We start from the raw sequence: 27,279 nt of genomic DNA, 5'->3' as shown, positions 1-27,279 counted from the left end.
AGGCCCATAGAAGAATTGCAAAGGTTGCTCTGGTCAAAATGGTGCACAGGTATGAACATTGAAGTGTATAAATATAAGATGTTTCTGAATCCAACCAGTCTCCAGATAGACTGTGGGACAACCCACCAAAAAAATAATTTGGGGTTCAATATTGAGTTAGAGATAGAACAGCTTCAACTCTTCTGGGAAGGCCGTCCACAAGGTTTAGGAGTGTGTCTATGGGACTGTTTGACCATTCTTCCAGAAGAGCATTTGTGAGGTCAGGCACTGATGTTGGATGAGAAGGCCCGGCTCGCAGTCTCCACTCTAATTCATCCCAAAGGTGTTCTGTCGAGTTAAGGTCAGGACTCTGTGCAGGCCAGTCAACTTCCTCCACCCCAAACTCGCTCATCCATGTCGTTATGAACGTTATGCACTGGCGCAAATCATTTGGTGGAGGGGGGAATATGGTGGGGGGGTTATTTTTCAGGGGTTGGGCTTGGCCCCTTAGTTAAGGCGTCAGTATACCAAGACATTTTGGACAATTTCATGCTCCCAACTTTGTTGGAACAGTTTGGGGGTGTCCCCTTCCTGTTCCAACATGACTGCACATCAGTGCACAAAGCAAGGTCCATAAAGACATGGATGAGCGCGTTTGGGGCGGAGGAACTTGACTGGCCTGCACAGAGTCCTGACCTCAACCCGATAGAACACCTTTGGGATGAATTAGAGTGGAGACTGCGAGCCAGGCCTTCTCGTCCAACATCAGCGCCTGACCTCACAAATGCTCTTCTGGAAGAATGGTCAAACATTCCCATAGACACCCTCCTAAACCTTGTGGACGGCCTTCCCAGAAGAGTTGAAGCTGTTATAGCTGCAAAGGGTGGGCCAACTTAATATTGAACCCTACGGACTAATACTGGGATGCCATTAAAGTTCATGTAAAGGCAGGTGTCCCAATACTTTTGATAATACAGTGTATGTGGCGATAGGTGGTCATTACCTCGGTCAGCAGGCGTCTCATGGACGTGTTTTCGCCCAGCAGGTGGTAGATCTGCTCCTCGCTGTACATCGACCTCATGCTTTTGCTGGGGCTGTTGAAATATTTGGCCATGTGGACATTTGTGTGACTGGGCTCTTCATTCAACTGCCTCCACTGCAGCAGCTACAGGAGACAGAAAAAATATTCAGTGGCTGGCTGCTCACATGCCCCTTTAACATTGTAACTCCAAAAGCCCTTATTATTATTTTCAGATCATTCGTTCTCATTAAAGTAACACTTGGCAATCCTGTCATTAACCCCCTTTTTTCAGGCACTTCCTGTTATAGGGTGACAACTAGACATGTGCACTGACAAAAAATGTGTTCGTTTTCGTTTCATTCGTTTTTTTGCTTTTTTTGGAAATTGGGAAACTCAAAAAATCGGAAATTGGGAAATTCAAAAATTCGGAATTGGGAAATTGGGAAATCCGAAAATTCGGATTTTCACATTTCCAAATTTTCGAATTTCTGAATTTCCAAATTCCGAATTTCTGAATTTTTGAATTCCAATTTTTCTGAATTTTAGAATTAAAAAAATTCCGAATTTTTCGAAATTCAGAAATTCGAAAATCAGAAAATCAGAAATAAAGAAAGAAAATCAGTAAAATTTGAAATAATAACTAACTAATAATAACTAACTATTACATTGTAGGGATTGGAATTTCCTTTCAAATTTGGATGTTTGTGAACGTAACGAATTTCCGAATTTCCAATTTTAGAAATTTCACATTTCGAATTTCCGAATCTCTGAAATTCCAAATTTCCGAAATTTCGAATTTCCGAAATTTTGAATTTACGAATTTCGAATTTACGAAATTCCGAATTTTCGAATCTCTGAAATTCCGAATTTCCGAATCTCAGAAATTCTGAATCTCAGAGATTCCGAATTTCCGAATCTCAGAAATTCCGAAATTTCAAATTTTCGAAAATTCAGAAATGTGAATATTCAGAAAATCGAAAATTTGTCAAAATTTGTTAAAAAATGAATTTTGGAACTAAACGAATTGCACATGTCTAGTGACAACGCTCTGTTCCTGTCACCTAAATGTGCTCCTAAGTTGTCACCCAATCACACAGGCTTCAAATGGAGAATAAAAGGGTGTTTTTATTTAAAATAATGGGAGCCCTCTGTACTTTGAGAGGCACAAGATGTACTTTCCCTGCCTGAGGGTGCTTATGCACTTTAGATGGGGGGACGCCTTGCATGCCAGATCCAGCCCCCACCATTATGAGGTGAATAGACACAAGTTTGTATCAGGCAGAGGACAAAGGGAGCTTTATAGGTCCCAGGAGTCTCCAGGGAGAACTCTGCTGATCAAATGGGAAAATCTTTGGCTCACTGATTGATTCTTCCTTTAATTCTCCAAGCAGGCTTGGGCAAGAAGGTTTGGGGGATGTCTAAAGACATAAAAAAAAAGTTGCCCAATCTGAATGTAAATGGAAAGGTTGGACAAATAGTCTCTGATGCCTATATGTCCACCTACAGGAGAAGTAAATCGAAAAATTTCCAACTTCTAACTTGGTGATCCAGCTGGTTCCTTGGCTTCTGGTTCTAGGGTGGCAAAATGCTCCCTGAGGAGCTTCCTAAGTAGGAGCAGCATTGTCCTTCCCGGGAATGTGTGGGAACTTACATACTGACAAAGGGCGAACCAACATTTACAGCTTGGAGTCCACAGGGGGCGCAAGGCATGGGGTGTTGACGTCATTGAGGAGGGACACAAGGCTGAAGCCAAGGGCGAAGGCCAAGGGGAGCACAAAATGTGAACTTCAAAAGCAAAAAGGAAGTGCTGAGGAAATTAGTAAAAATAATATCACCCACCAGCTATGGACTGTCTAATACTGGGAACATTTTTTAGCTATAACCCCAGTTGCCCAACCTGCAGTCTGAGAGCCACATGTTGCCTTTTGCCACTTTTTGTGCAGGCCCCAGGGCCCCTGCACATTGTCATTTAGGGTTTTCTAGTGCCCTGTAATAGCAGTGGTCTCTAACAGCCCCATGTAATGTGTCTCCTCAAGCATGTCCCCAGTCTCTAACAACTCATATAGCGTATTAGCAGATTCTGACAATCTCTTGTAGTAAGCCTGCGGTCTCCGACCATTTCTTGTTGCAAGCTCGTAGTCAGTGACCATCTTTGTAGAAACCCCATAGTCTCTGACCAGCTCTTGCGGCAACCCCCTTAGTCTCTGACCATCTCTTGCGGCAACCCCATAGTCTCTGACCATTTCTTGCGGCAACCCCATAGTCTCTGACCATCTCTTGTAGCAACACCATAGTCTCTGACCATCTCTTGTAGCAACCCCATAGTCTCCGACCATCTCTTGTAGCAAGCCTATAGTCTCTGACCATCTCTTGTAGCAACCCCATAGTCTCTGAACATCTCTTATAGCAAGCCTATAGTCTCTGACCATCTCTTGTAGCAACCCCATAGACTCTGACCATCTCTTGTAGCAAGCCTATAGTCTCTGACCATCTCTTGTAGCAACCCCATAGTCTCTGACCATCTCTTGTAGCAACCCCATAGTCTCTGACCATCTCTTGTAGCAACCCCATAGTCTCTGACAATCTCTTGTAGCAAGCCTATAGTCTCTGACCATCTCTTGTAGCAACCCCATAGTCTCTGACCATCTCTTGTAGCAAGCCTATAGTCTCTGACCATCTCTTGTAGCAACCCCATAGACTCTGACCATCTCTTGTAGCAACCCCATAGTCTCTGACCATTTCTTGTAGCAACCCCATAGTCTCTGACCATCTCTTGTAGCAACCCCATAGTCTCTGACCATCTCTTGTAGCAAGCCTATAGTCTCTGACCATCTCTTGTGGCAACCCCATAGTCTCTGACCATCTCTTGTAGCAACCCCATAGTCTCTGACCATCTCTTGTAGCAAGCCTATAGTCTCTGACCATCTCTTGTAGCAACCCCATAGTCTCTGACCATCTCTTGTAGCAAGCCTTTAGTCTCTGACCATCTCTTGTAGAAACCCCATAGTCTCTGACCATCTCTTGTAGCAAGCCTGTAGTCTCTGACCATTTCTTGTTGCAAGCTCGTAGTCAGTGACCATCTTTGTAGCAACCCCATAGTCTCTGAACATCTCTTGTGGCAACCCCATAGTCTCTGACTATCTCTTGTGGCAACACCATAGTCTCTGACCATCTCTTGTAGCAACACCATAGTCTCTGACCTCAGGGCCCCTGCACATTGTCATTTAGGTCTGAATCAATCAAGTTTGCAAACAAAGCATCTAATATTTTCTTTCTCTTGCCGTCCACTGAGACGTGTACAGGGTTTATCAAGGGTCCTGTCTGGCCAGATGTCCTTTTTGCTTACTGATGAAAATTCCTGCAGACATAGGGCTGTCTGCATACAGTAATATCTAAACAAGTAAAGCTGGCATTCATTTTAGATGTGCCCAGGGAGGGGCAGGAATGTGCACTTCTAAAGGGATGTACCAGATGCTTTTTATCATGTGACTTGTTTCTGCTCCTCCCATCACTACATTTACATTTATTCATTCCTTAAACCACCTCATAAAAGGCATGTGCATAAAAAAAAAAAAAAAAAACTGTGGTGGGCAATGAGCCAATCAATTATGAGGAACAACACAAGGTTAAAGGGTAACTCCACTTTTGTGAGAAAAAAATAGTAAATAAAAATAAAAAAAACAATATAACATATACAATGACCTTTCCTTTATCCTGCAGCCTCTGCAATTTTCTATAAAATGCAATATGGCCACCTGGAGGCGCTCTGTACACAGATGGTATACAGAGCGCCCCCCAGAAATGTAAGATACAAGTCAGATTTTGGGCATCCCCTGCAACATGAAGATTTGGTGAGATACTCCAAAATGGGAAATCACATCTAAAGGGATGCAGACCCTGCCACTTTCCTCATTGGAGCCCTGCAGATGCAGCAACTGATCGATAATTATAGGATTGAGGAAGGAATGTCCCCATGTCCCTCCAACAGAGGCATTAGGGGAAATAGGAGATTTTTGAAGTGCCTAACAGTACAACTAAAATGAATTATGTTAATAAAGGAGTAATGTTTATTTTACACATTAACCACTTTGCCTACTGGGCAGGTTTACCCCATTGCTGCCCAATTTTCAATTTTCAGCGCTGTCGCACTTTGAATGACAATTGCGCGATCATGTAACACTGCACCCAGGTGACATTTTTATCACTTTTTTTTCACACAAATAGAGATTTCTTTTGGTGGTATTTAATCAGCTCTGGGGTTTTTATTTTTTTACTAAACATAAAAAAATTTTCATAGTTTGTTATAAGATTTTGCAAACTAATTTTTCTCCTTCACTGATGGGCACTGATGAGGCAGCACTAATAGGTGGCACTATTGGGCACTGGTAAGGCTGCACTGATAGGTGGCACTAATATGGGCAATGATGAGGCGACACTGATGGGGAGGCACTGATGGGCACTTATTGGCAGCACTGATGGGCACTTATTGGCAGCACTGATGGGCATTGATAGGTGGCACTGATGGGCACTGATAGGTGACACTGATGAGGCAGCACTGGTGGGCAATGGTGAGGCTGCACTGATAGGTGGCACTGATAAGCGGCACTGAATGGTGGCACTGATAGGCAGCACTGATGGGGAGGCACGGATGGGCACTTATTGGCAGCACTGATGGGCACTGATAGGTGGCACTGATGAGGCAGCACTCGTGAGGCTGCACTAATAGGTGGCACTGATATCGGCACTGAATGGTGGCACTGATAGGCAGGCACCGATGGGCACTGATGGGCAATGATTGGCAGCACTGGTGGGCACTGGTTGGCATTGATTGGCAGCACTGGTTGGGACTGCACTGATTATCAGTGCACATGTCCCTAACACAAGCCAGTTAGCGGCTCTTTTCTTCCCTCCTCATGCTGTCAGTGTGAGAGAAAAGTCGATAACCAGCTCGTGTTTACATCATGTGATCAGCTATCATTGGCTGACAGCTGATCACGTGGTAAAGGGCCCGCTGTGACTGGCTCTTTACCCCGATCTGTGATCAGCCAAGTCTGAAGGACACGGCGATCACAGAGTGTGCCACCCACATGCCTTAGGGGGGTGCACAGGCAGCAGAATCATGGGAGGGCGCCCATGGACGCCCTCCCGGGATTGGAAGCCCATGCTGTAGCCATCTTTCGGGCTATAGCGTGGGCGGCAAGTGGTTACATTTTTTTTTTTGTGTGGTCTAAAACATATAGTAAGCACTCTCAGCATATAATAGAGACATCAAAACATCAAGCAACAACGAAGAGTGATTGGATCGACGCGTTTTACCCAGAACGGGCTTCTTCAGGATGCACTTTGTTTTCCAGTCTTTATGATGTTTATAACTGATGAATGATGCAAGCAATACATTATTCTACCAATATAATGTTATAACAGATACACTACATATATTTAAATTTTATATCAAAATAAAAATAATACCATCAGTTGCAAAGTTTGTTGAGATCTCTGCAATGCACATAGACTAAAAATATTTTTTTTTTTAACAAAAGTGGAGTTACTCTTTAACTTTTATCTTTATAATAATGATCCTGTGGAGAAAGGGCCTGACATTATTATCATTATACAGGATTTGTATGGCACCAACAGTTTGCTCAGTGCTTTATAAAACAATAGGGGGCAGTAGAGTTACAATACGGGAGGGTTAGGAGGGTCCCCCGGGGGGGTTCTTTGCCAGTACCTGCGGGATGAAGATGAGGCAGTTGATGGTGGTGGTACAGATGAGGATGCTGCCGGATGTCACCCCATAGACCAAGTTGGGCCAGAAGTGGAAGAATCGAGTGACTAGGAGCACAACCCCGGTGCCCACGATCACCAGGGTGGAGCCAACCATGATGACCAGAGACTGGTTCACCGGAGGAGTGCTGATGTTCTTGGTCAGGCCAGCCAAGTAACTTCCATAGACCAGGAAAATACCCTGAAATAAAACAGAAGGATATAAGTATACCTGAAGTCACAACTTTGTTTCAGGGACTCTATAAAACCCCGGGGCACATTTCATTCTTCTGCTGCCTATGACCAGGGCAGGGACAAAGGGGGGGGCAGGAGGGGCAGCTGCCCTGGGCACTGTGGTATCATGTGAGGTGGGGGGGAGAGGATTTGTGCTGGGAAGGGAAATTGGGGGGTCGGCAGGGGGTAAGAATTCTTCTAATGGAGGGGGGTGCTAGGAGTGGTGATTTGGGGGATTCGTGTTGGGAGGGGGGATGGGGTGGAATAGGATTTGTGCTAGGAGGGGGGATTTGGGGGGTTTGTTCTGGATGTAGGGGGGGGGAGGGAATATATGCTAGGAGAGGAATTTTGCTAGGAGGGATGATTGGGGGGGTATTTATGCTAGGAAATTTGGAGTGAGGAGGATTTGTGCTAGAAGGGGGGAATTTTAGGAAGGGGGAAATTTGTGCTGGGAGGGGGAATTTGGAGTTGTGTGTGGGGGGGGGGGAGAGGGAGACGATTTGTGCTCAAAGGGGATATTTGAGAGGATTTGTGCTAGGAGGGGTGATTATTTTGCGGGGGGATTTGGGGAGAGAGAGGATTTAAGGTAGGAGGGGGGGTGGGTGTGCAAATTTTTTTTGCTGGGAGGGGGGATTTCAGCAGATTCGTACTGGGAGGATGGGGCATGCTTAGGGGGTAAGCATGCAGATCAGTCCTCAATTTTTTTTTGGGGGGTGGGTTGCTGACACATAATGTTCATACATCTTGGGGTGGGGGGGCGTAGTTTGACATGTTTGCTCTGGGCTCTAGATGACCTTGCCCGTGTCAAAAACAGGTACTCGCTCCCCCCTGAAAGGTGCCAAATGTGGCACCGGAGGGGGAGGGCAGAAGTTCCACTTTTGAGTGGAAGAGCAATAATTCTAGCACCTCTGTAACTCTAAACTGGTAACTGTTAAAAACGTTAACAATTTTTAAAGCGCCGCCTACTGAGATTTTTAAGTATTGTAGTTTGTCGCCATTCCACAAGTGTGCGCAATTTTGAAGTGCGACATGTTAGGTATCTATTTACTTGGAGTAACATCATCTTTCACATTATATTAAAACATTTGGCTAACTTTACTGGTTTTGTTTTAATTTTGTTCATCAAAATTAATATTAGTATTTTTTTCCAAAAGAATATTGTTTAAAAGACCGCTGTGCAAATACAGCGTGACGTAAAATATTGCAATGACCGCCATTTTATTCTCTAGGGTCTATACTAAATAAAATATCTATAATGTTTGGGGGTTCAAAGTAATTTTCTAGCAAAAAATACGGATTTTAATTTGTAAGCAACAAGTGTCAGAAAAAGGCCTGGTCTTCAAGTGGTTAAAGCTTTCTATCTTCTTCGCCATCTAGTGGCCAAAATGCAATATACTGTTCTGAAATACCTGAATGAGAAAACTATACTGGATTTTGGCCACTAGATGGCGCTGGTACAGGAATTAACCTAACATTTCTTTAATGCCGGCCATACACGGTTCGAATTTCGAAAGAATTTTCTTTCGAAAATCGTATCTAAGAATTTTCATACGAATTTTGCACCATTAGGGGGCTGCAGCAATGATCGATTTTTGTGCGGCAATCAAATTTGAGGAATCGGACATTTTGGAAATTTTTTGAAAAACGATTGATTTTCTAATCAATGATGGGAGAATCGTGCGAGAAATGTAATAAGAAAAGAAAATTTACGGAGAGAAAAGAAGATTCCCGGCCACGAAAATTCTTTTCTGTAGCAACATGAGGTGAAATTGAAGGCTTAGTCCGCCGAATTTTCGAAAATCAATGGTGGCGCCATCGGATCACAAAAAAAACCCGAACTTTCTGATTTTGAAAAGAAAATTTGTTCGAATTTCGACTGTGTATGGCCTGCTTTAGCTTGTAGGAATACATCTGACTAGACAAGTGCACTGCCAAAAATTTCACTCGTTTTCGTTTTTTTTTTTTTTTTTCATTTTTCGGGTCATTCGTTATGATTGAAATTCATTATTTAGAATAAATCAGTAAATTCGTAAATCTGAAAATTCGTAAATCCGACAATCTGAGAATCCAAAAAATTTGGAAATTCTAAAATTCGAAAGAATGAAAATCCAAAAATTCAAAAATCCGAAAGAATAACTAATTAATAAAAACTAACTATTACATTTTAGGTATTGGAAATTCCTTTCAAATTTGGCTGTTAGGAAACGTAACGAATACGAAAGTATCTGAAGTTCCGAATTATCCGAAATAACGAATGCCGCATCTAAACGAATGGAACATAACAAATTAATAATAATAAATAATAATAATAAAAAGTTTCTATTATTATTATTATGTATTATTATTAATTTGTTACGTTCCATTCGTTTAGATGCGGCATTCATTATTTCGGATAATTCGGAACTTCAGATAAATTCGCATTCATTACGTTCCCTAACAGACAAATTTGAAAGGAAATTCCAATACCTATAATTTAATAGTTAGTAATATTTATGATTGGTTAGTTATTATTTCAGATTTTCTAATTTTCTGGTTTTCTAATTTTCGGATTTTCGTTCTTTTGAATTTTCGTTCTTATTTTTGGATTTTACGGATTTCCGAATTTTCGGATTTTCAGATTTACAAGTTTCGGAAAAATTTGTTAAACGGGTTTTTTTCGTTAATTCGAATATTTCCGAATTTAGTCGAAAAACGAATTCTGAACTAAACAAATTGCACATTACTTATGACATTCATGTAACAAATGTTCGATGACCCCTGAGAGGGTGTCTCAGCTCTGCTCTTACCTTGAAGCCCAAAAGTAGGGTGACCCAGAAATCTGGATAGAGGGAGGAGCAGGAGAGGGTTCTGGTCACAGCGCAGCGCGTTTCTCGCTCCACCGCCTGTACAAAACCGTACAAAATCCATATTGTCAGTTTATAGGTTACAGAGAACAACTGTCTAGGAATCTGCCCTGGACTGAGCAGACCAATGTATATACAATTCTAAATGATTATAAATATAATAAATGATACATTATATACAATTCTAAATGATAATAAATATATCATTTATTATATTTATTATCATTTAGAATTGTATATAACGTATCATTTATTATATTTATTATCATTTAGAATTGTATATAATGTAAAAAATTATACATTTTATACAGTTCTAAATGATAATAAATATAATAAAAGATACATTAAATACAATTCTAAATGATAATAAATATAATAAATGATACATTAAATACAATTCGAAATGATAAAAAATATAATAAATGATACGTTATATACAATTCTAAATGATAATAAATATAATAAATGATATATTTATTATCATTTAGAATTGTATATAATGTATCATTTATTATATTTATTATCATTTAGAATTGTATATATTGTAAAAAAAATGATACATTATATACGATTCTAAATGATAATAAATATAATAAATGATACGTTATATACAATTCCAAATGATTATAAATATAATAAATGATACATTATATACAATTCTAAATTAATTATAAATATATTAACCCCTTGCCAACCAGCCACCGTCATTATACTGCGACAGGCCGTCTCGTTTCCATGAATCGCCATTGCTGTATGTCGGGGGAGCTGATGAGCGTGTCCGCGATGTCCGCCGGCCACCAGCGATCGCTCCACAGAGCCAGAACTGGGATCTGTCAATGTAAACAAGCAGATCCCCCCCTTTCTAAACCGGGAAGTACAGATCGTCTGTTCTTAGTGGTCAGGAACAGCGATCTATCTCTGTACTCCCAGTCAGTCCCCTCCCCCCACAGTTAGAAACACCTCACAGGGAACACATTTAACCCCTTGATCGCCCCCTAGTGTTAACCCCTTCCCTGCCATTGTCATTTATACAGTAATCAGTGGTTATTTTTTAGCTCTAATCGTTGTATAAATATCACTGGTCCCAAAAAAGTGTCAAAAGTGTCCGATCTGTCCACCGCAATGTCGCAGTCCCGCTAAAAATCACAGATCGCCGTCATTACTAGTAAAAAATTAAAAAAAAAATGTATAATAAAAATGCCATAATAATATATCACCTATTTTGTAGACGCTATAACTTTTGCGCAAACCAATCAATATACGCTTATTGCAATTTTTTTTTTACCAAAAATATGCAGAAGTATACATATCGGCCTAAAATGATAAAAAAATTTTTTTTTTTTTTTTATATTTATTATAGCAAAAGTAAAAAATATTGTTTTTTTTTTTTCAAAATTGTTGGTCTTTTTTATGTTTATAACGCAAAAAATAAAAGAGGCGATCAAATACCACCAAATAAAAGCTTTATTTGTGTGAAAAGAAGGACGTAAATTTTGTTTGGGTACAACGTCGCACAAAAATGGCCTGGTCATTAAGGGGGAAAATCTTCCTGGCCTTAAGTGGTTAAACATAAATAATAATAAAAAAAGATAAATTATATAGAAGTCTAAATAACTATATTAAATATTAATATCATAAATGCTACATTTTATAGAATGCAAAATTGTTATAATTATATTAAATATAAATCTAATACATTATAAATTGTTATTATTAGTATTATTAATTTTATTATTATTATTATTATAATACAGGCTTTATAGTGCTAGCAGTTAACAGGATTATACATAATTTTAACTATATTAACTATAAATATAATTATTATAAGTAATATTAACTATAAACATAAGTATAAATAACATACAATACATTATTATAAATATATGGAATATAAATATAATAAATTATTATATTGTTATAATATTGTTATAATAATTTTAAATATGAATTTTATAGGAGTATACATTATTATAACTATGTTAAAAATAAATATAATTATAAATAACATACAATAATACATTATTATAAATACAATAAACAATACATTACAAACAATTCTAAATCATTATTAATATAAAAATTATTAATATAAAAACTAAATTAAAAAAAATGATCAATTACATAGAATTTTAAATGACTATAACTATCTTAAATATAATTATAATGCATTAAACATTTTATAGAATTTGAAATTGTTAGAAGCATAATAAATATAAATTAAATATATAGAATTAAAAATCATTATAACTTTATTAAATATAAATATAATAAATTATACGTTATATGGATTTTTTAATTATTATAACCTTTTTAAATATAAATAGCTTACAATAATAAATGATTATACTGTAGATATATTAAATATAAATATAATAAATTATACATTATATACAGAATTCTAAATGTTTTTAAATATATAAAAAATTATAAATAATATAGAATTCTAAATTACTATAACTATACTAAATATAATACATTGTACATTTTATAGAATTCTAAATTGTTAGAAGCATATTAAATATAATATTAATAAATTAAAGATATATAGAATTAAAAATCATTATAACTTTATTAAATATAAATGTAATAAATTATAGATTATATGGGTTGAGTTGAGTTGCATCTTGATATAGCGCGGTCATTTACCCCGTAGGATCTCGACATGCTTGGGATACACATTCGCACATATAATAGGGCCAATTTGGACAAAATCCAATTAACCTACCATCATGTCTTTGGAGTGTGGGAGGAAACCGGAGTACCCGGAGGAAACCTACACAGGGAGAACATTCAAACTCCAGGCAGGTAGTGTCGTGGTCGGGATTCGAACCAGCGACCGTTTTGCTGCTAGGTGAAAGTGCTAACCATAAAGGAATTCTAAATCATTATATTTTTTAAGTATAAATATAAATAGCATACAATAATTAAAATTCCAATTGATTTTAAATATATTGAAACTGAGTATAAAAAAATGATAAATTAGATAGATTTCTAAATGACTATAACTATATTAAATATAAACATAATAATAACACATTTTATAGAATTCAAAATTGTTAGAATTCTATTAAATATAATTTTAATAAATTATAAATATATAGAATTAAAAATCATTATAACTATATTAAATATAAAGGAGAAATGTAAATAATTGCCTCACATCTAACACATATATTTCCACCACATTCCTTAAGTATTTGAATACAAAAAAAATATGAAAAAATGGGACTTTAAAGGTGCAATAGGTGACACACAAATTGAATAATAAAAATGACATTTTATTTGGAAAAATTGATAAGAAACATGTCTATAAAAAGAGTTTACATTCAATGTAACAATACAGTTTTTGTAGTGCAACCGAAGGATTTATTTCTCAACATGTTTCACCACATGCCGTGGCTTCTTCAGGAGATTAATATTTATCAGGCACTGTATATAGATCTTTCAAAAATTTGAATAATGTGCTAACAAGGACAAATCGCGTTTTTAACTGGTGGAAGAGGACCTGTGATGGAAAGATAAAACATCAAACCACCAATCCAAGCTGCTTTTCTACATTGGATTGGTGGTTTGATGTATTATCTTTCCATCACAGGTCCTCTTCCACCAGTTAAAAAAAGCAATCTTATTTCCTCTCTATGGTCATCAGATGATCCTTTGGTTGGGCCCGCCTCTTGATTTATGTGGTTCAAATTTCAGAGTTTATATTCAATTTATTATTCAAATTTTTGAAAGATCTATATAAATTGCCCGATAAATATTATTCTCCTGAAGAAGCCACGGCATGTGGTAAAACATGTTGAGAAATAAATCCTTTGGTTGCACTACAAAAACTGTATTGTTACATTGAATGTGAACTCTTTTTATAGACATGTTTTTTATCAATTTTTCTAAATAAAATGTAATTTTTATTATTCAATTTGTGTGTCACCTATTGCACCTTTAAAGTCCCATTTTTTCATATTTTTCTTATATTAAATATAAAAATAATAAACTATACATTTATATGGAGTTCTAAATCATTATAACCTTTTTTAAGTATAAATATAGTTATAAATAGTATACAATAATAAATTATAATAGATATTTTAAATATAAATACAATAAATGATACATTATATATGTAGCGGTGCCCCCCCCCCCCCCGTGGGGTCGCTGCGTGTTTCAACATCCACACAACACCCTGCTGGTCAGACTTCCATTTTCGGCACACTTCTCCAGACCTTGTTAGCACATGGCTAGGTCTCACTCTGAATAAGTCCTAACATTTTCCTAGTAGACACTTTAGATGAAAAGAATAATTGTGCCAACTGATCCTTGGTGGACTACTGCTCCCAGCACATCCGGTGCAAATCCTGCCAACCCTCCTGGCTGCCGCGGCTTCACTTCAACAACACCGCAGTCTCTCCCTCTGGCTCCACATCCAGTCCTGGCATGTCTCTCCCAGAGCTTCTCACTCACCGACCCCGGCATTGGATCCCTCCTGAATGACTTTCCTGGTTGTGTTCCCCGCTGTCTTCCTCCAGCTCCTGTTCCAGGACACCTCTCAATGACCATGTAAAGTGAGGCTCCCTACCAGCTCCCGAGCTCCAGGCCTGTGGTACACCCCCCCCCCCAGAAAGGGGGTTCCCTCAGACCACGACAGCCTAACACTCCATCATTCCAGTTCTTCTACCCAACAACTTCTCCCACCACAGGCTGACCTTGGGTATATATAGGAGGCCTTCCCCTTGCCAATCCTTGTTGGGGATTGGCCAGGGCTCCCAAATACACCCCATGTCACTCCAGCTCCCTGCCCTGCCTCCTTTCCAGAACCTTCTCACTGGAAACAGAGGAGGCGCCCAAGAGCTGAAGCACATGTCAGTCACCTGCTGCTACACTAAACCACTCCCCTGCCCCCAGATCCAAACAAACAGGCCTAGCTCACAGCTAGGCAGTAAAAACACAAACACTACTCTAGCACCTACCTAACTGTGACAGACTCACCCGGGACAGAGGCTTTTGGAGGGGACTGAATGCTAGCCTCTTGCCTACCGACTACGAGCCCTGGCATTTGAGGGAGCTACAAGCATTTAGGAAGATATTCTGTTATGTAATGCAAAAGGACATTATTAAGGAGGCCATAAAGGTCTCTGCCAGCTTGGGGCGGTTGGAATGTTGTCTCATTTTGTTGTGTACTCTTTGCTGGCTCGTTTGGGGTGTGGCTGTATTCCAATGTTCTATTGTGTCTGTCTGCCTTGGATATTATGGGATGTGTAAGTAGATTAGCTGAGATTGGTGGGGGCGAATTCCTCCAACAGCTCTCACTGCTGATTGGACAGTCTACCCTGCCCGGAATGCAAAGGTGGGGGGATTGTCCAGAGTATTACCTGTGTACCTGTGTTTTCAAGAAACAGTCCATGTTGAGCAACCAAACGAGTATCGTCTTGTTTTGTGGTTGTCAGCGGTTGGAATATCTGATATCTGTATTCAGACTGGGAGGAAGCGGTATATGACGAAAGCACTCAAGAGGAGTGTAAGGACCTTCCGTTACACTACCTAAGGCAAAGGTGCTACATATAGATATCTAAATTATTAGAAATATATTAAAACTAAATATAAAAAAATATATAAATTATATGGAAGTCTAAATGACTATAATTATACTAAATATGAATAAAATAACTTACAGAAAATTGTTTATAATAAATATATTAAATACAAATATAATATAAATGATACACAATGTGCGATAGAGCTCTTTATTTCCAGTATTTATTTCCCAGTTTTTAAAAAATCATTGACCTATATTTACAGATCACTTTGAGCCATTCCCACCAGTCCCCGTCCACCAAAGAAGCTAACACTCTAATGTCCCCTCATCCCACTCGACCGATTCCCCTTCTAGTATGTTGTTAATTTGCTCCATGCAGATAGTGTCCTGCTTGGCATTAGAAAAACCTTTGGTGTGTGTGGGGTGAACGCGTTTCGGGCTCAGACATATCAGGTCTTTGAATGTCAATTTCGGGGGTTCCCTGCTGGGGGTTTCCTGGGACCGTGTATTGGTCCTGCGTTGGAGTATTTGGTCAGGGTTCCTATTTGCTCAAATAAACAGTTCTGTCAAATGGAGAGCTCTACATACTAATGCTTTTGGTTCCATCAGGGGGCTCTGGCTTTGACTCAGCAGGAAGCATGTCGGACCGCTGCAGAGAGACCGCTGCTTCCACTTAGAGAGCAAGTCTGGTATATTATGCAAGTAAAGTGGTAAAAATCACAATAAATTCAGGCTGTAACGCTACAAAATGGGATTCTCACCTTGATGCTGGCGCTGACATTCTGGGCACAAAGGACGGGGTCGGACAACACCCAGGACAGGAGTAGCACGGAGTCAATGAACAGCAGGGCGGCCTGTAGACCCAGCAGCGTCAGGTCCTTTATAATCTGCAGGACAAAAACAGGAGTCAGTGATATGTCATAAGAGGACCTGTGACTGCACTGCTAATACTTCTTACCTGTAAATGCGAGACGTGCCAGAGAGGTCAGTAATCACATAACTGAGCATTGGGGCAAACTATGGGGCCTATTTATTAAAAATTTGTTGGATGAATAAGCATTCACCCAGCCCTCACAAACTCTGACCATATTTTGTTTAATACGGTGATTTCCTATGATTGTCAGCTCCATCTAGTGGCCATAATGCAGTATTTTCCATGATATACATATTTCAGGAGAAATACAGCATTATGGCCACTAGATTGAGCTGACGATCATAGAAAATCATTGAATTAGGCAAAATATGGTCAGAATTCATGGAGAAACAGGATTTGTCAAACATTTAGGTGTCTTTATTTATAAGTTACATTTTGTGGGCATACTATAAACCCCTACTCATTACCATGGGGGGGGGGTGTTATCTAGGGGCCCCTTATTCTTAAAGAGAGCTTTCAGATTCTGATAAGCCCCTAAACCGCAGACCCCCAAAATCACTGGGCTAGGGCTGTGAGGTAGGGGCCCTTGTCCACAAATGGACATTTTTGACTTGACAGCCATCATTGATTTTACTGGGATTCAGGTTCAGTATCCATACTTTGTTGGTTGGTGAACCCAGGGCAGTTCATCTCATCCCCTAGTGGGCAGGCAGTCACATGGCACAGGGCACCGATCTCCCACAGCTGACATTCAGCACCACTCGCACCCAGGGCTGCCACAGGTGTGTGGGAGGGCGCTGACATATATACAGTTATGTGTGGGGGGCTGACATGGTGTGGGGGGGTGGGGTGCTGACATATATACAGGATTGCGAGGGGCTGACAAATATACATATGTGTTTGGTGGGCTGACATATATACAGGTGTGTGTGGGGGCGCTGACATATATACAGGTGTGTGAGGGGGGCTGACATATATACAGGTGTGTGGGGGGGCTGACATATATACAGGTGTGTGGGGGGGCTGACATATATACAGGATTGCGGGGGGCTGAGTGCGTACAGGTGAGGTGGCCTGTGTGCGGATTCGGTAGGATGGCCCATAGGCAAGCCCTGGGGAATGTTGGTGGTCAGGCTCCGGGGGGGGGGGGGGGGGCTGGGCAGGCCTAAAGCTGTGTAAGGGGCCCAAAAATTTCTGATGGCTGCCCTCATCCAGTGTCACCATAACACTAATATTGGGGGTCAGGCCAGAAATGGAAGGGTTAATCACTGACAGCTCTGACAATATTGGGGGGTTCAGTACGACTCACCACTCGTTTGTCGGGGATCCGATGTGTGAACACTCGATGCAATCTCCAGCTCTTCCCCAGCAAGGGACCGAACACCAGAGACACCCCGATATACAGGAAGCTGATCCTCACCTGAGAGCCCAGACACATACATGAGTCAATCAGAGAACACAATGCAGTCTATGATATCGCTAGATAAATGCAGTGTTAGCATGAAATCAACAGACTTCCGATGCACCAAGACGTCCAAAAATTGGGCATGTCGGAAAAATGGTGTCTTGCCATGTGTCTGTCCTTGTCTGTATGTAGAAGGTACGTCCTTGTCTGTTACAGACCTTGTGTGTAGAATGTACATCCTTATCTGTTACAAATCTTGTGTGTAGAAGGTACGTCCTTGTCTGTTACAGACCTAGTATGTAGAAGATACGTCCTTGTCTGTTACAGACATTGTGTGTAGAAAGTACGTCCTTATCTGTTACAGACCTTGTATGCAGAAGGTACGGCCTTATCTGTTACAGACCTTGTGTGTAGAAGGTACGTCCTTGTCTGTTACAGACCTAGTATGTAGAAGATACGTCCTTGTCTGTTACAGACATTGTGTGTAGAAAGTACGTCCTTATCTGTTACAGACCTTGTATGTAGAAGGTACGTCCTTATCTGTTACAGATCTTGTATGTAGAAGGTACGTCCTTATCTGTTACAGACCTTGTATGTAGAAGGTACGTCCTTATCTGTTACAGACCTTGTATGTAGAAGGTACGTCCTTATCTGTTACAGACCTTGTATGTAGAAGGTATGGCCTTATCTGTTACAGACCTTGTATGTAGAAGGTACGTCCTTGTCTATTACAGACCTTGTGTGTAGAAGGTACGTCCTTATCTGTTACAGACCTTGTATGTAGAAGGTACGGCCTTATCTGTTACAGACCTTGTATGTAGAAGGTACGTCCTTGTCTATTACAGACCTTGTGTGTAGAAGGTACGTCCTTGTCTATTACAGACCTTGTGTGTAGAAGGTACGTCCTTGTCTATTACAGACCTTGTGTGTATTAGATACGTCCTTGTCTGTCACTCACCTGAATAACAGTCTGTATGGAGGAGATGGATTCCTGGAGAGCAAACAGGAACGCACTGATGTACACAAGAAGACTTCCCAGCAGGATGACCAGGTTGAGGTTGGGGCTGGACATCTTCACTATCCTGACACAAAGGTAAAAACAGAGAATGTTGTCAATGATCTACAACTCAGTGTCCATTCAATAATAATAAATATATCTTATATATAATATGTTAGTATATACACTATATTACCAAAAGTATTGGGACATCTTCCTTTACACACACATGAACTTTAATGACATCCCAGTCTTAGTCCGTAGGGTTCAATATTGAGTTGGCCCACCCTTTGCAGCTATAACAGCTTCAACTCTTCTGGGAAGGCCATCCACAAGGTTTAGGAGTGTGTCTATGGGAATGTTTGACCATTCTTCCAGAAGCACATTTGTGAGGTCAGGCACTGATGTTGGACGAGAAGGCCTGGCTCGCAGTCTCCGCTCTAAATCATCCCAAAGATGTTCTATGGGGTTGAGGTCAGGATTCTGTGCAGGCCAGTCAAGTTCCTCCACCCCGAACTCGCTCATCCATGTCTTTATGTACTTTGCTTTGTGCACTGGTCCATATCATTTGGTGGAGGGGGGATTATGGTGTGGGGGTTTGTTTTTCAGGGGTTGGGTTTGGCCCCTTAGTTCCAGTGAAGGGAACTCTTAAGGCGTCAGCATACCAAGACATTTTGGACAATTTGTGGGAACAGTTTGGGGACGGCCCCTTCCTGTTCCTACATGACTGCTCACCAGTGCACAAAGTAAGGTCCATAAAGACATGGATGAGTGAGTTTGGGGTGGAGGAACTTGACTGGCCTGCACAGAGTCCTGATCTCAACCCGATAGAACACCTTTGGGATGAATTAGAGAGGAGACTGCGAGCCGGGCCTTCTCATCCAACATCAGTGCCTGACCTCACAAATGGGCTTCTGGAAGAATGGTCAAACATTCCCATAGACACACTCCTAAACCTTGTGGACGGCCTTCCCAGAAGTGTTGAAGCTGTTATAGCTGCAAAGGGCGGAGCCAACTCAATATTAAACCCTACGGACTAAGACTGGCCATACACTTGCAATTTTCCTTTAGATCTAACAAAACTATATAATATGAGGTCAAACTTAAACAGTTTCAATTTGTATGTAATCAGCCAGACCCTCGCACTACACAGTTGAAAGTAAATCTAAAGGAAATTGTGTAATGTATGGCCAGAGTAAGACTGGGATGCCATGAAAGTTCATGTAAAGGCAGGCGTCCCAATACTTTTGACAATATAGTGTATATATACATATACTGTATATCAGGGGTGCCCAACCAGTGGCCCACGGTGCGCTCTGATGTTGCTCGCCACCTTCTGCTCTGGAATAGTGGGTCGGCAAGCCCAGATCGCGGGTTCCTGACCCGCCATCCTCGAGCATCAGTGTAAAGACCGGAGCCGGCACTAGAGGAAGCATGCGGCTGCAGTAGAGAGCAGAGCCGAGGCTCCTGTATATTACCGGCTCCTGTCACAGGCGGGGTGATGCCAAATGTACTCCACCAATCACAGGAGAGATACAGGAAGCCTCGGCTCTGCTCTCTACTGCAGCCGCATGCTTCCTCTAGTGCTGCTTCCTGTCACACTGATGCTTGGAAGGGGGGGGGGGTCGGGAACCAGCCAGCAATACCAACCAACATTACCCACCAGCAGTACCAGTCAGCAGTACCTGTCAGCAGGATCCACCAGCAGTTCCAACCAGCACTACCAGCCAGCCACACCAACCACCAATACCCCCCCAGCAGTACCCACCAGCAGTACCAGTCAGCAGTACCAGTCAGCAGTACCCACCAGCAGTACCCGCCAGCAGTACCAGCCAGCAGTACCCGCCAGCAGGATCCACCAGCAGTACCAACCAGCAGTACCAGCCAGTCGTGCCCATCCACAGTACCCGCCAGCAGTACCCACCAGCAGTTCCAACTAGCAGTACCAGCCAGCCACACCAACCACCAATACCCCCCCAGCAGTACCCGCCAGCAGTACCCGCCAACAGTACTCGCCAGCAGTACCCACCAGCAGTATTTGCCACCAGTACTCACCAGCAGTACCAGCCAGCAGTTCCAACCAGCAGTACCAGCTAGTCGTACCAGCCAGCCGTACCAACCACCAATACCCCCCAGCAGTACCAGCCAGCAGTACCCACCAGCAGTACCCGCCATCAGTACCAGCCAGCAGTACCCGCCAGTAGTACCAGCCAGCAGTACCAGTCAGCAGTACCTGCCAGCAGGATCCACCAGCAGTACTAACCAGCAGTACCAGCCAGTCGTGCCCATCCACAGTACCCGCCAGCAATACCCACCAGCAGTTCCAACCAGCAGTACCAGCCAGCCACACCAACCACCAATACCCCCCCAGCAGTACCCACCAGCAGTACTCGCCAGCAGTACCCACCAGCAGTACCCGCCAGCAGTAACAGTCAGCAGTACCAGCCAGCAGTACCCACCAGCAGTACCCGCCAGCAGTACCCACCAGCAGTACCCGCCAACAGTACTCGCCAGCAGTACCCACCAGCAGTATTTGCCACCAGTACTCACCAGCAGTACCAGCCAGCAGTACCAGCCAGCCGTACCAACCACCAATACCCCCCAGCAGTACCAACCAGCAGTACCAGCCAGGACTACCCATCAGCAGTACACACCAGCAGTACCAGCCCTGGGGGACAGCAGCAGCCAGCAATACCTGCAGGAATCCTGAAGAAGAAGTAACGATTGAAGTCAGTTGGGGGGTAAACCGCAGCGTGTCAGTGTGAAAGCAGCCTTAAGCCCCTTTCACACGATCGGTCCGATTGGATCCACCTGTACGTTTTTTTAGGCGGACACAGTCAGACCTTCCATTCACCTCTATAGAGCAGCCGATGTAAACTGACTTGTGTCCTTCAACACCCGCCTACCCCCAATCCGATCCACTTATAAAAACAGAAGGGGATCCGCCCCCTTCCACCTGGGCGAATCGGATTGGAGGGCCCATAGAGGAGGGCGGGCTGTGTCCGGATATGCAGACCTGTCATCCGCCCGCTACGCTCATTGTGACCCGCCACCGGTTACCAAAGTCGCTAAAGTGACCCTCGCTCCTCAAAAGGTCGGGCACCCCCATATACAGCGAGGATTGTCAGCATTATACAACTCACTGTCAATTAAATACTAATACAAATATATACTATATACTGTCACTGTATATACTAAGCCATATACAGTACTGTGGATTATATCATTTATAAAATAAATAAATACGTCTCCCACCTATTTATCCTTTAGTCCTGTACCCACTCCGGTGTTCTGTACTGGCAGAGCTGGGTAACATCCACGCCCCTCTGTACTGGCAGAGCTGGGTAACATCCACGCCCCTCTGTACTGGCAGAGCTGAGTAACAGCCACGCCCCTCTGTACTAGCAGAGCTGAGTAACAGCCACGCCCCTCTGTACTGGCAGAGCTGAGTAACAGCCCCGCCCCTCTGTACTGGCAGAGCTAACAGCCACGCCCCTCTGTACTGGCAGAGCTGAGTAACAGCCACGCCCCTCTGTACTGGCAGAGCTAACAGCCACGCCCCTCTGTACTGGCAGAGCTGAGTAACAGCCACGCCCCTCTGTACTGGCAGAGCTGAGTAACAGCCACGCCCCTCTGTACTGGCAGAGCTGAGTAACAGCCACGCCCCTCTGTACTGGCAGAGCTGAGTAACAGCCACGCCCCTCAGCACAGGTGCCCTCACACAGGAGGCTTGTATTGGAAGGGAGGGGGCGTGTCTGAGCAGATATCTTGTTGAGTGCTGATTATTGAGGGCGCTCTGCCTGTTGGGCTGCACAGTCTATCGGTGTTTAGACGCCCTCCATATCTACTGTAATAAGAAAGTAGTACAATCAGTGGCGGCCCGTCCATTAGGGGCGCTCGGGCGCCGCCCCCTCTGTCACGCCACCCTGCTCTGTGTAGAATGGATAGATTCATCCATAGCATGAATCTATCCACGGCCGCTGTAGCCGCCCCCCTATTCAGGCGTCCGGACCCTTTTCGGACGCTGGGCGCCTGAATTACAGCGGTGGGGCGGGGGTTTAAGCACAAAAAAGGTGGACTCGGAGCCCACCCAGGTGTGTTAGAAAAGCAAATGAATATTTGCTTTTCTAACAGTGAACCGCCACTCAGCCAATCAGGAGGCACGGGTCTAATACCCGTCACCTGATTGACTGAAGGCACAGGCGCTCTGATTGGATGCCCAGCAGGAAGGAAGGACACAGGAGCCGCTTCCTGACCCGCTGCTCATCCCACCATCCCACAGCTCACCGCCGTCGCCCATTGCCTGATCCCCCACCAAGATGGGGTAAGTGCCGGGCAGTCAGCGAGCGGGCGGCTGAGAGGGGGGGGTCACCGTGGCTGCATTTGATGGGGCACAGTGGCTGCATTTGATGGGGCACAGTGGCTGCATTTGATGGACAAGGTGGCAGCATTTGATGGGCGCAGTGGCTGCATTTGATGGGCACAGTGGCTGCATTTGACTGGCACAGTGGCAGCATTTGACGGGCACAGTGGCAGCATTTGACGGGCACAGTGGCTGCATTTGATGGGGCACAGTGGCTGCATTTGATGGGCACATTGGCTGCATTTGATGGGCACAGTGGCTGCATTTGATGGGCACAGAGGCTGCATTTGATGGGAACATTGGCTGCATTTGATGGGCACAGTGGCTGCATTTGATGGGCACAGAGGCTGCATTTGATGGGCACAGAGGCTGCAATTGATGGGCACAGCGGCTGCATTTGATGGGCACAGTGGCTGCATTTAATGGGGCACAGTGGTGGCATTTGACGGGCACAGTGGCTGCATTTGATGGGGCACAGTAGCTGCATTTGATGGGCACATTGGCGGCATTTGATGGTTTTTTTTTCAGTATTTTTCAGAATTTTTTTGTTTGCGCCCCCCCCAAAAATTTTGAGCACCAGCCGCTACTGAGTACAATGTCTTCCCTCCCATGGGTGACCTCAGGACCTCACATGGTGTTGTTGGGGGTCTACTCTACAGAGTTCAGCCGGTACCTGTTCTGCCGGAAGCGAATGGTGAAAATGATGAAGAAGAGAGACAAAAGGAGTCCACAGGAGAGAAGAAATCCCAGAATTCCCTGTACTGCAGTGGAAAGATGTGTTCTGTCAGAGGCCTGTAGGGGGAGACACCAATCATCACTCATCACACCACATACAAGTAAATCCAACATCATATATATCAGTCAAATAGAACAACGGCTGGAGGATGGCCAGCATCATCTAGTCATTTCCTCCAAAGTCTGCCCATCTACACCTTTCTGGGTATGGATTAATCTGATTGGTTGCCATTTTGTACTTTGTATGGTGCAGGTTGTCAAATATTACAAAACGGATCTCTAAGATTTGTCTTGATCTGGCAACCAAACCCCATACTTGTGTCTCCTGGGATTATGGTGCTGACATATCTGGTGAAGAATTCCAAACTACTGCAGGGAAATCTCCCCATTGTGGGAGGGGCAGAGACACAAACTACTGCAGGAAATCTCACCATTGTGGGAGGGGCAGAGACACAAACTACTGCAGGGAAATCTCCCCATTGTGGGAGGGGCAGAGACACAAACTACTGCAGGAAATCTCACCATTGTGGGAGGGGCAGAGACACAAACTACTGCAGGATATCTCATCATTGTGGGAGGGGCAGAGACACAAACTACTGCAGGAAATCTCACCATTGTGGGAGGGGCAGAGACACAAACTACTGCAGGGAAATCTCCCCATTGTGGGAGGGGCAGAGACACAAACTACTGCAGGAAATCTCTCCATTGTGGGAGGGGCAGAGACACAAACTACTGAAGGAAATCTCACCATTGTGGGAGGGGCAGAGACACAAACTACTGCAGGGAAATCTCACCATTGTGGGAGGGGCAGAGACACAAACTACTGCAGGGAAATCTCATTGTGGGAGGGGCAGAGACACAAACTACTGCAGAAAATCTCACCATTGTGGGAGGGGCAGAGACAAAACTACTGCAGGGAAATATCCCCATTGTGGGAGGGGCAGAGACACAAACTACTGCAGGGAAATATCCCCATTGTGGGAGGGGCAGAGACACAAACTACTGCAGGGAAATCTCACCATTGTGGGAGGGGCAGAGACACAAACTACTGCAGGGAAATCTCACCATTGTGGGAGGGGCAGAGACACAAACTAATGCAGGGAAATCTCACCATTGTGGGAGGGGCAGAGACACAAACTACTGCAAGAAATCTCATTGTGGGAGGGGCAGAGACACAAACTACTGCAGAAAATCTCACCATTGTGGGAGGGGCAGAGACAAAACTACTGCAGGGAAATCTCACTATTGTGGGAGGGGCAGAGACACAAACTACTGCAGGAAATCTCTCCATTGTGGGAGGGGCAGAGACACAAACTACTGAAGGAAATCTCACCATTGTGGGAGGGGCAGAGACACAAACTACTGCAGGGAAATCTCACGCTGTCCAAATAAGATGTATATAAAGTATAAATTTAGTTACATGAAGATAATAAATACAAATTTAATTTATATTTAAAACAAAGTCACATTGTAAGATTTATAGATGACGTCACTCACCCCTGACATGCGGCACAACTCCTGCAGGACCCCCAGCGCCTCCATTCTGTCCAATGTCGTCTCTATGTGACTCTCTGATAGGGCGCTACAGTTCAGGGGGGGCTCCATACCCGAGCCCTCCTTGAGGGTCAGCTGGTACCATTCAGGATCAGATGTTCCCCCAGAACCATGGAGAGTCCGCTTCCAACCAAACGTCAGTCATCAAAGTAGTCCTTGAGGTGATTGGATCATATCATTTACACGGGCCAATTACAATTCACATTGAAACAAAATCAGATTAACTCTTTAATGTCCAGATCAAGATGAGAAGATCTCCGGATTGTTACTGCAAGTGAAAGGAAAGAAAATGACTTCTAAACTGTTAGTTGGTAAGAAGGACTTCAGTTAAATGATAGAATTAGTAATTCAGATGTATTTAATCCCTTCACCTATCCCCTTCTATGGGGCTGAGCAATTTCTACATTTCTTCTATAGGCTTGTTTATTCTGCAATACCTTTGTAATACATCTATAGATTTTTTTTTTTTTTTTTAAGGGACACTAAAGGTTCCTTTTTTAATTTTTTTTAAAATAACATACTTACCTGGCCCTGATCCTCCTCTTCTGGGGTCCCTCAGCGGCACTCCTGGCTCCTCCTCTTCTCGAGTGCGCCGTTAGAGAAGTGATCTCCTTCGGGTCACCCATGCGGGCGCGCTCCCGTGTCCTGCTGCTGCGTCTATAGACACAGACAACAGGACTTGGCACCGCTCCCCCCTCCCCCGGCGTCCGCGTCATTGGTCTTGATTGACAGCAGTGGAAGCCAACCGGGACTGTTTACAACCCCTTTTAGGACAAGCAAAGCATTTTTTTTGGTAATGTTTATAAACAATGTTATTTTGTGTCTCTATCACCTGTCTGATCAGGGGCGGACTGACCATTGAGAGACTCAGGCACTGCCCGAGGGCCCTGGGCCACTAGGGGCCCCATCAAGGTTGCCAGCCTCAGTAAAACCAGAGACAGTATGTATAAATCTGTGTTTTTTTTACATCTGTCTGTGTATACTGTGTGATTGTATACTGTGTGTGTTTATACTTTGTGGCCCCATAATCTCTGATTGCTTGGGGGCCCCATAATCTCCTATTGCTCGGGGGCCCCATGAGTTATCAGTCAGTCCCTGCGTCTGATCAATGTTTATAAACAATGTTACTTTGTATGTATAAAAAATGCTTTAAATGGCCCACCTACAAAAGCCTTGCTCAGCGCCCTGAATACGGCAATTGAGGTTAAATGTGTAGTGAAACTATCAGAAAAAATGAAATGAAATGAAATTATAACCTTAATTACAAAATCACAATACAGCAGCCGCTAGAAACATAAAATACATATTATAAACCCATCGGCAACTATAATACAGCACGTGTATAATACACTTAAGACATGTGCCGTATTATAGTTTGCCGATGGGTTTATAATTTGCCAGCTCTGTGATCGGGATGATTTCCGAGCTGTCTGTCTTTGTGTCGGCAGGCAGGATAGACGTCACATGATTTTACCCGGCGCAGGACAGTGACATGAGTTCCATGTAAAAAACCGGCTTCTACACCACGAGATCACGCCCTCAGACGAAGTCAGGAGGTGACGAAACGCGTCAGTGACGTGATCTCCGTGGTTTACCGGAAGTGACCCGTGCGTGTCACGGACAGCTGGAATACTAGGAAGTAGGATCGGACCGCTGGTGCATACAGACGTTCCCTTACTACTACCGGCTGATGGGTGATTTTTGCACCTACACTTTCATTGCTTGAGTTATTTTGTTTTTCTGTACGTATATATTGTAAGGGGTTGATTGGGGATTATTAAATGCTTATCAACAGTATCACACTATGTGGCCAATTTTTTTTCTCCGCATGGATCCTTGCATGATACGGCTTTAAATCTGGTGGGAGTTCTTTCAGAGCGGTGGCGATTAAGTGATAAGATTCAAGGCGCATTATCTCTGCATATGTGGTGAGTGCACCCCCAAAGGGGAGATCATCTCACGGGGTGAACTGTTTGGT

At 43.1% G+C, this 27,279-nt stretch overlaps 1 protein-coding gene across 1 annotated transcript in view; it reads right to left on the bottom strand.

Annotated features, from left to right (window-relative positions):
• The window catches only part of GPR156 (G protein-coupled receptor 156), a 34,472-nt gene extending 8,224 nt beyond the window's left edge, over window positions 1-26,248 (bottom strand). The window contains exons 1-8 of the mRNA XM_073618096.1: window positions 25,245-26,248; window positions 23,686-23,804; window positions 18,611-18,734; window positions 17,557-17,667; window positions 16,135-16,260; window positions 9,784-9,879; window positions 6,729-6,965; window positions 983-1,144 (exon numbers count right to left, since the gene is read on the bottom strand). Coding sequence (XP_073474197.1) covers window positions 983-1,144; window positions 6,729-6,965; window positions 9,784-9,879; window positions 16,135-16,260; window positions 17,557-17,667; window positions 18,611-18,734; window positions 23,686-23,804; window positions 25,245-25,352 — 1,083 coding nt within the window. The 5' untranslated portion in view covers window positions 25,353-26,248. The remainder of the gene's footprint in view (window positions 1-982; window positions 1,145-6,728; window positions 6,966-9,783; window positions 9,880-16,134; window positions 16,261-17,556; window positions 17,668-18,610; window positions 18,735-23,685; window positions 23,805-25,244) is intronic.
• Window positions 26,249-27,279: the final 1,031 nt, after the last annotated feature.

This window comes from Aquarana catesbeiana, linkage group LG02, assembly GCF_042186555.1.
Source record: "Aquarana catesbeiana isolate 2022-GZ linkage group LG02, ASM4218655v1, whole genome shotgun sequence".
NCBI lineage: Eukaryota > Metazoa > Chordata > Amphibia > Anura > Ranidae > Aquarana > Aquarana catesbeiana.
The sequence above is the reverse complement of the archived record's forward strand: the minus strand, read 5'-3'. Positions and strand labels throughout refer to the sequence as shown.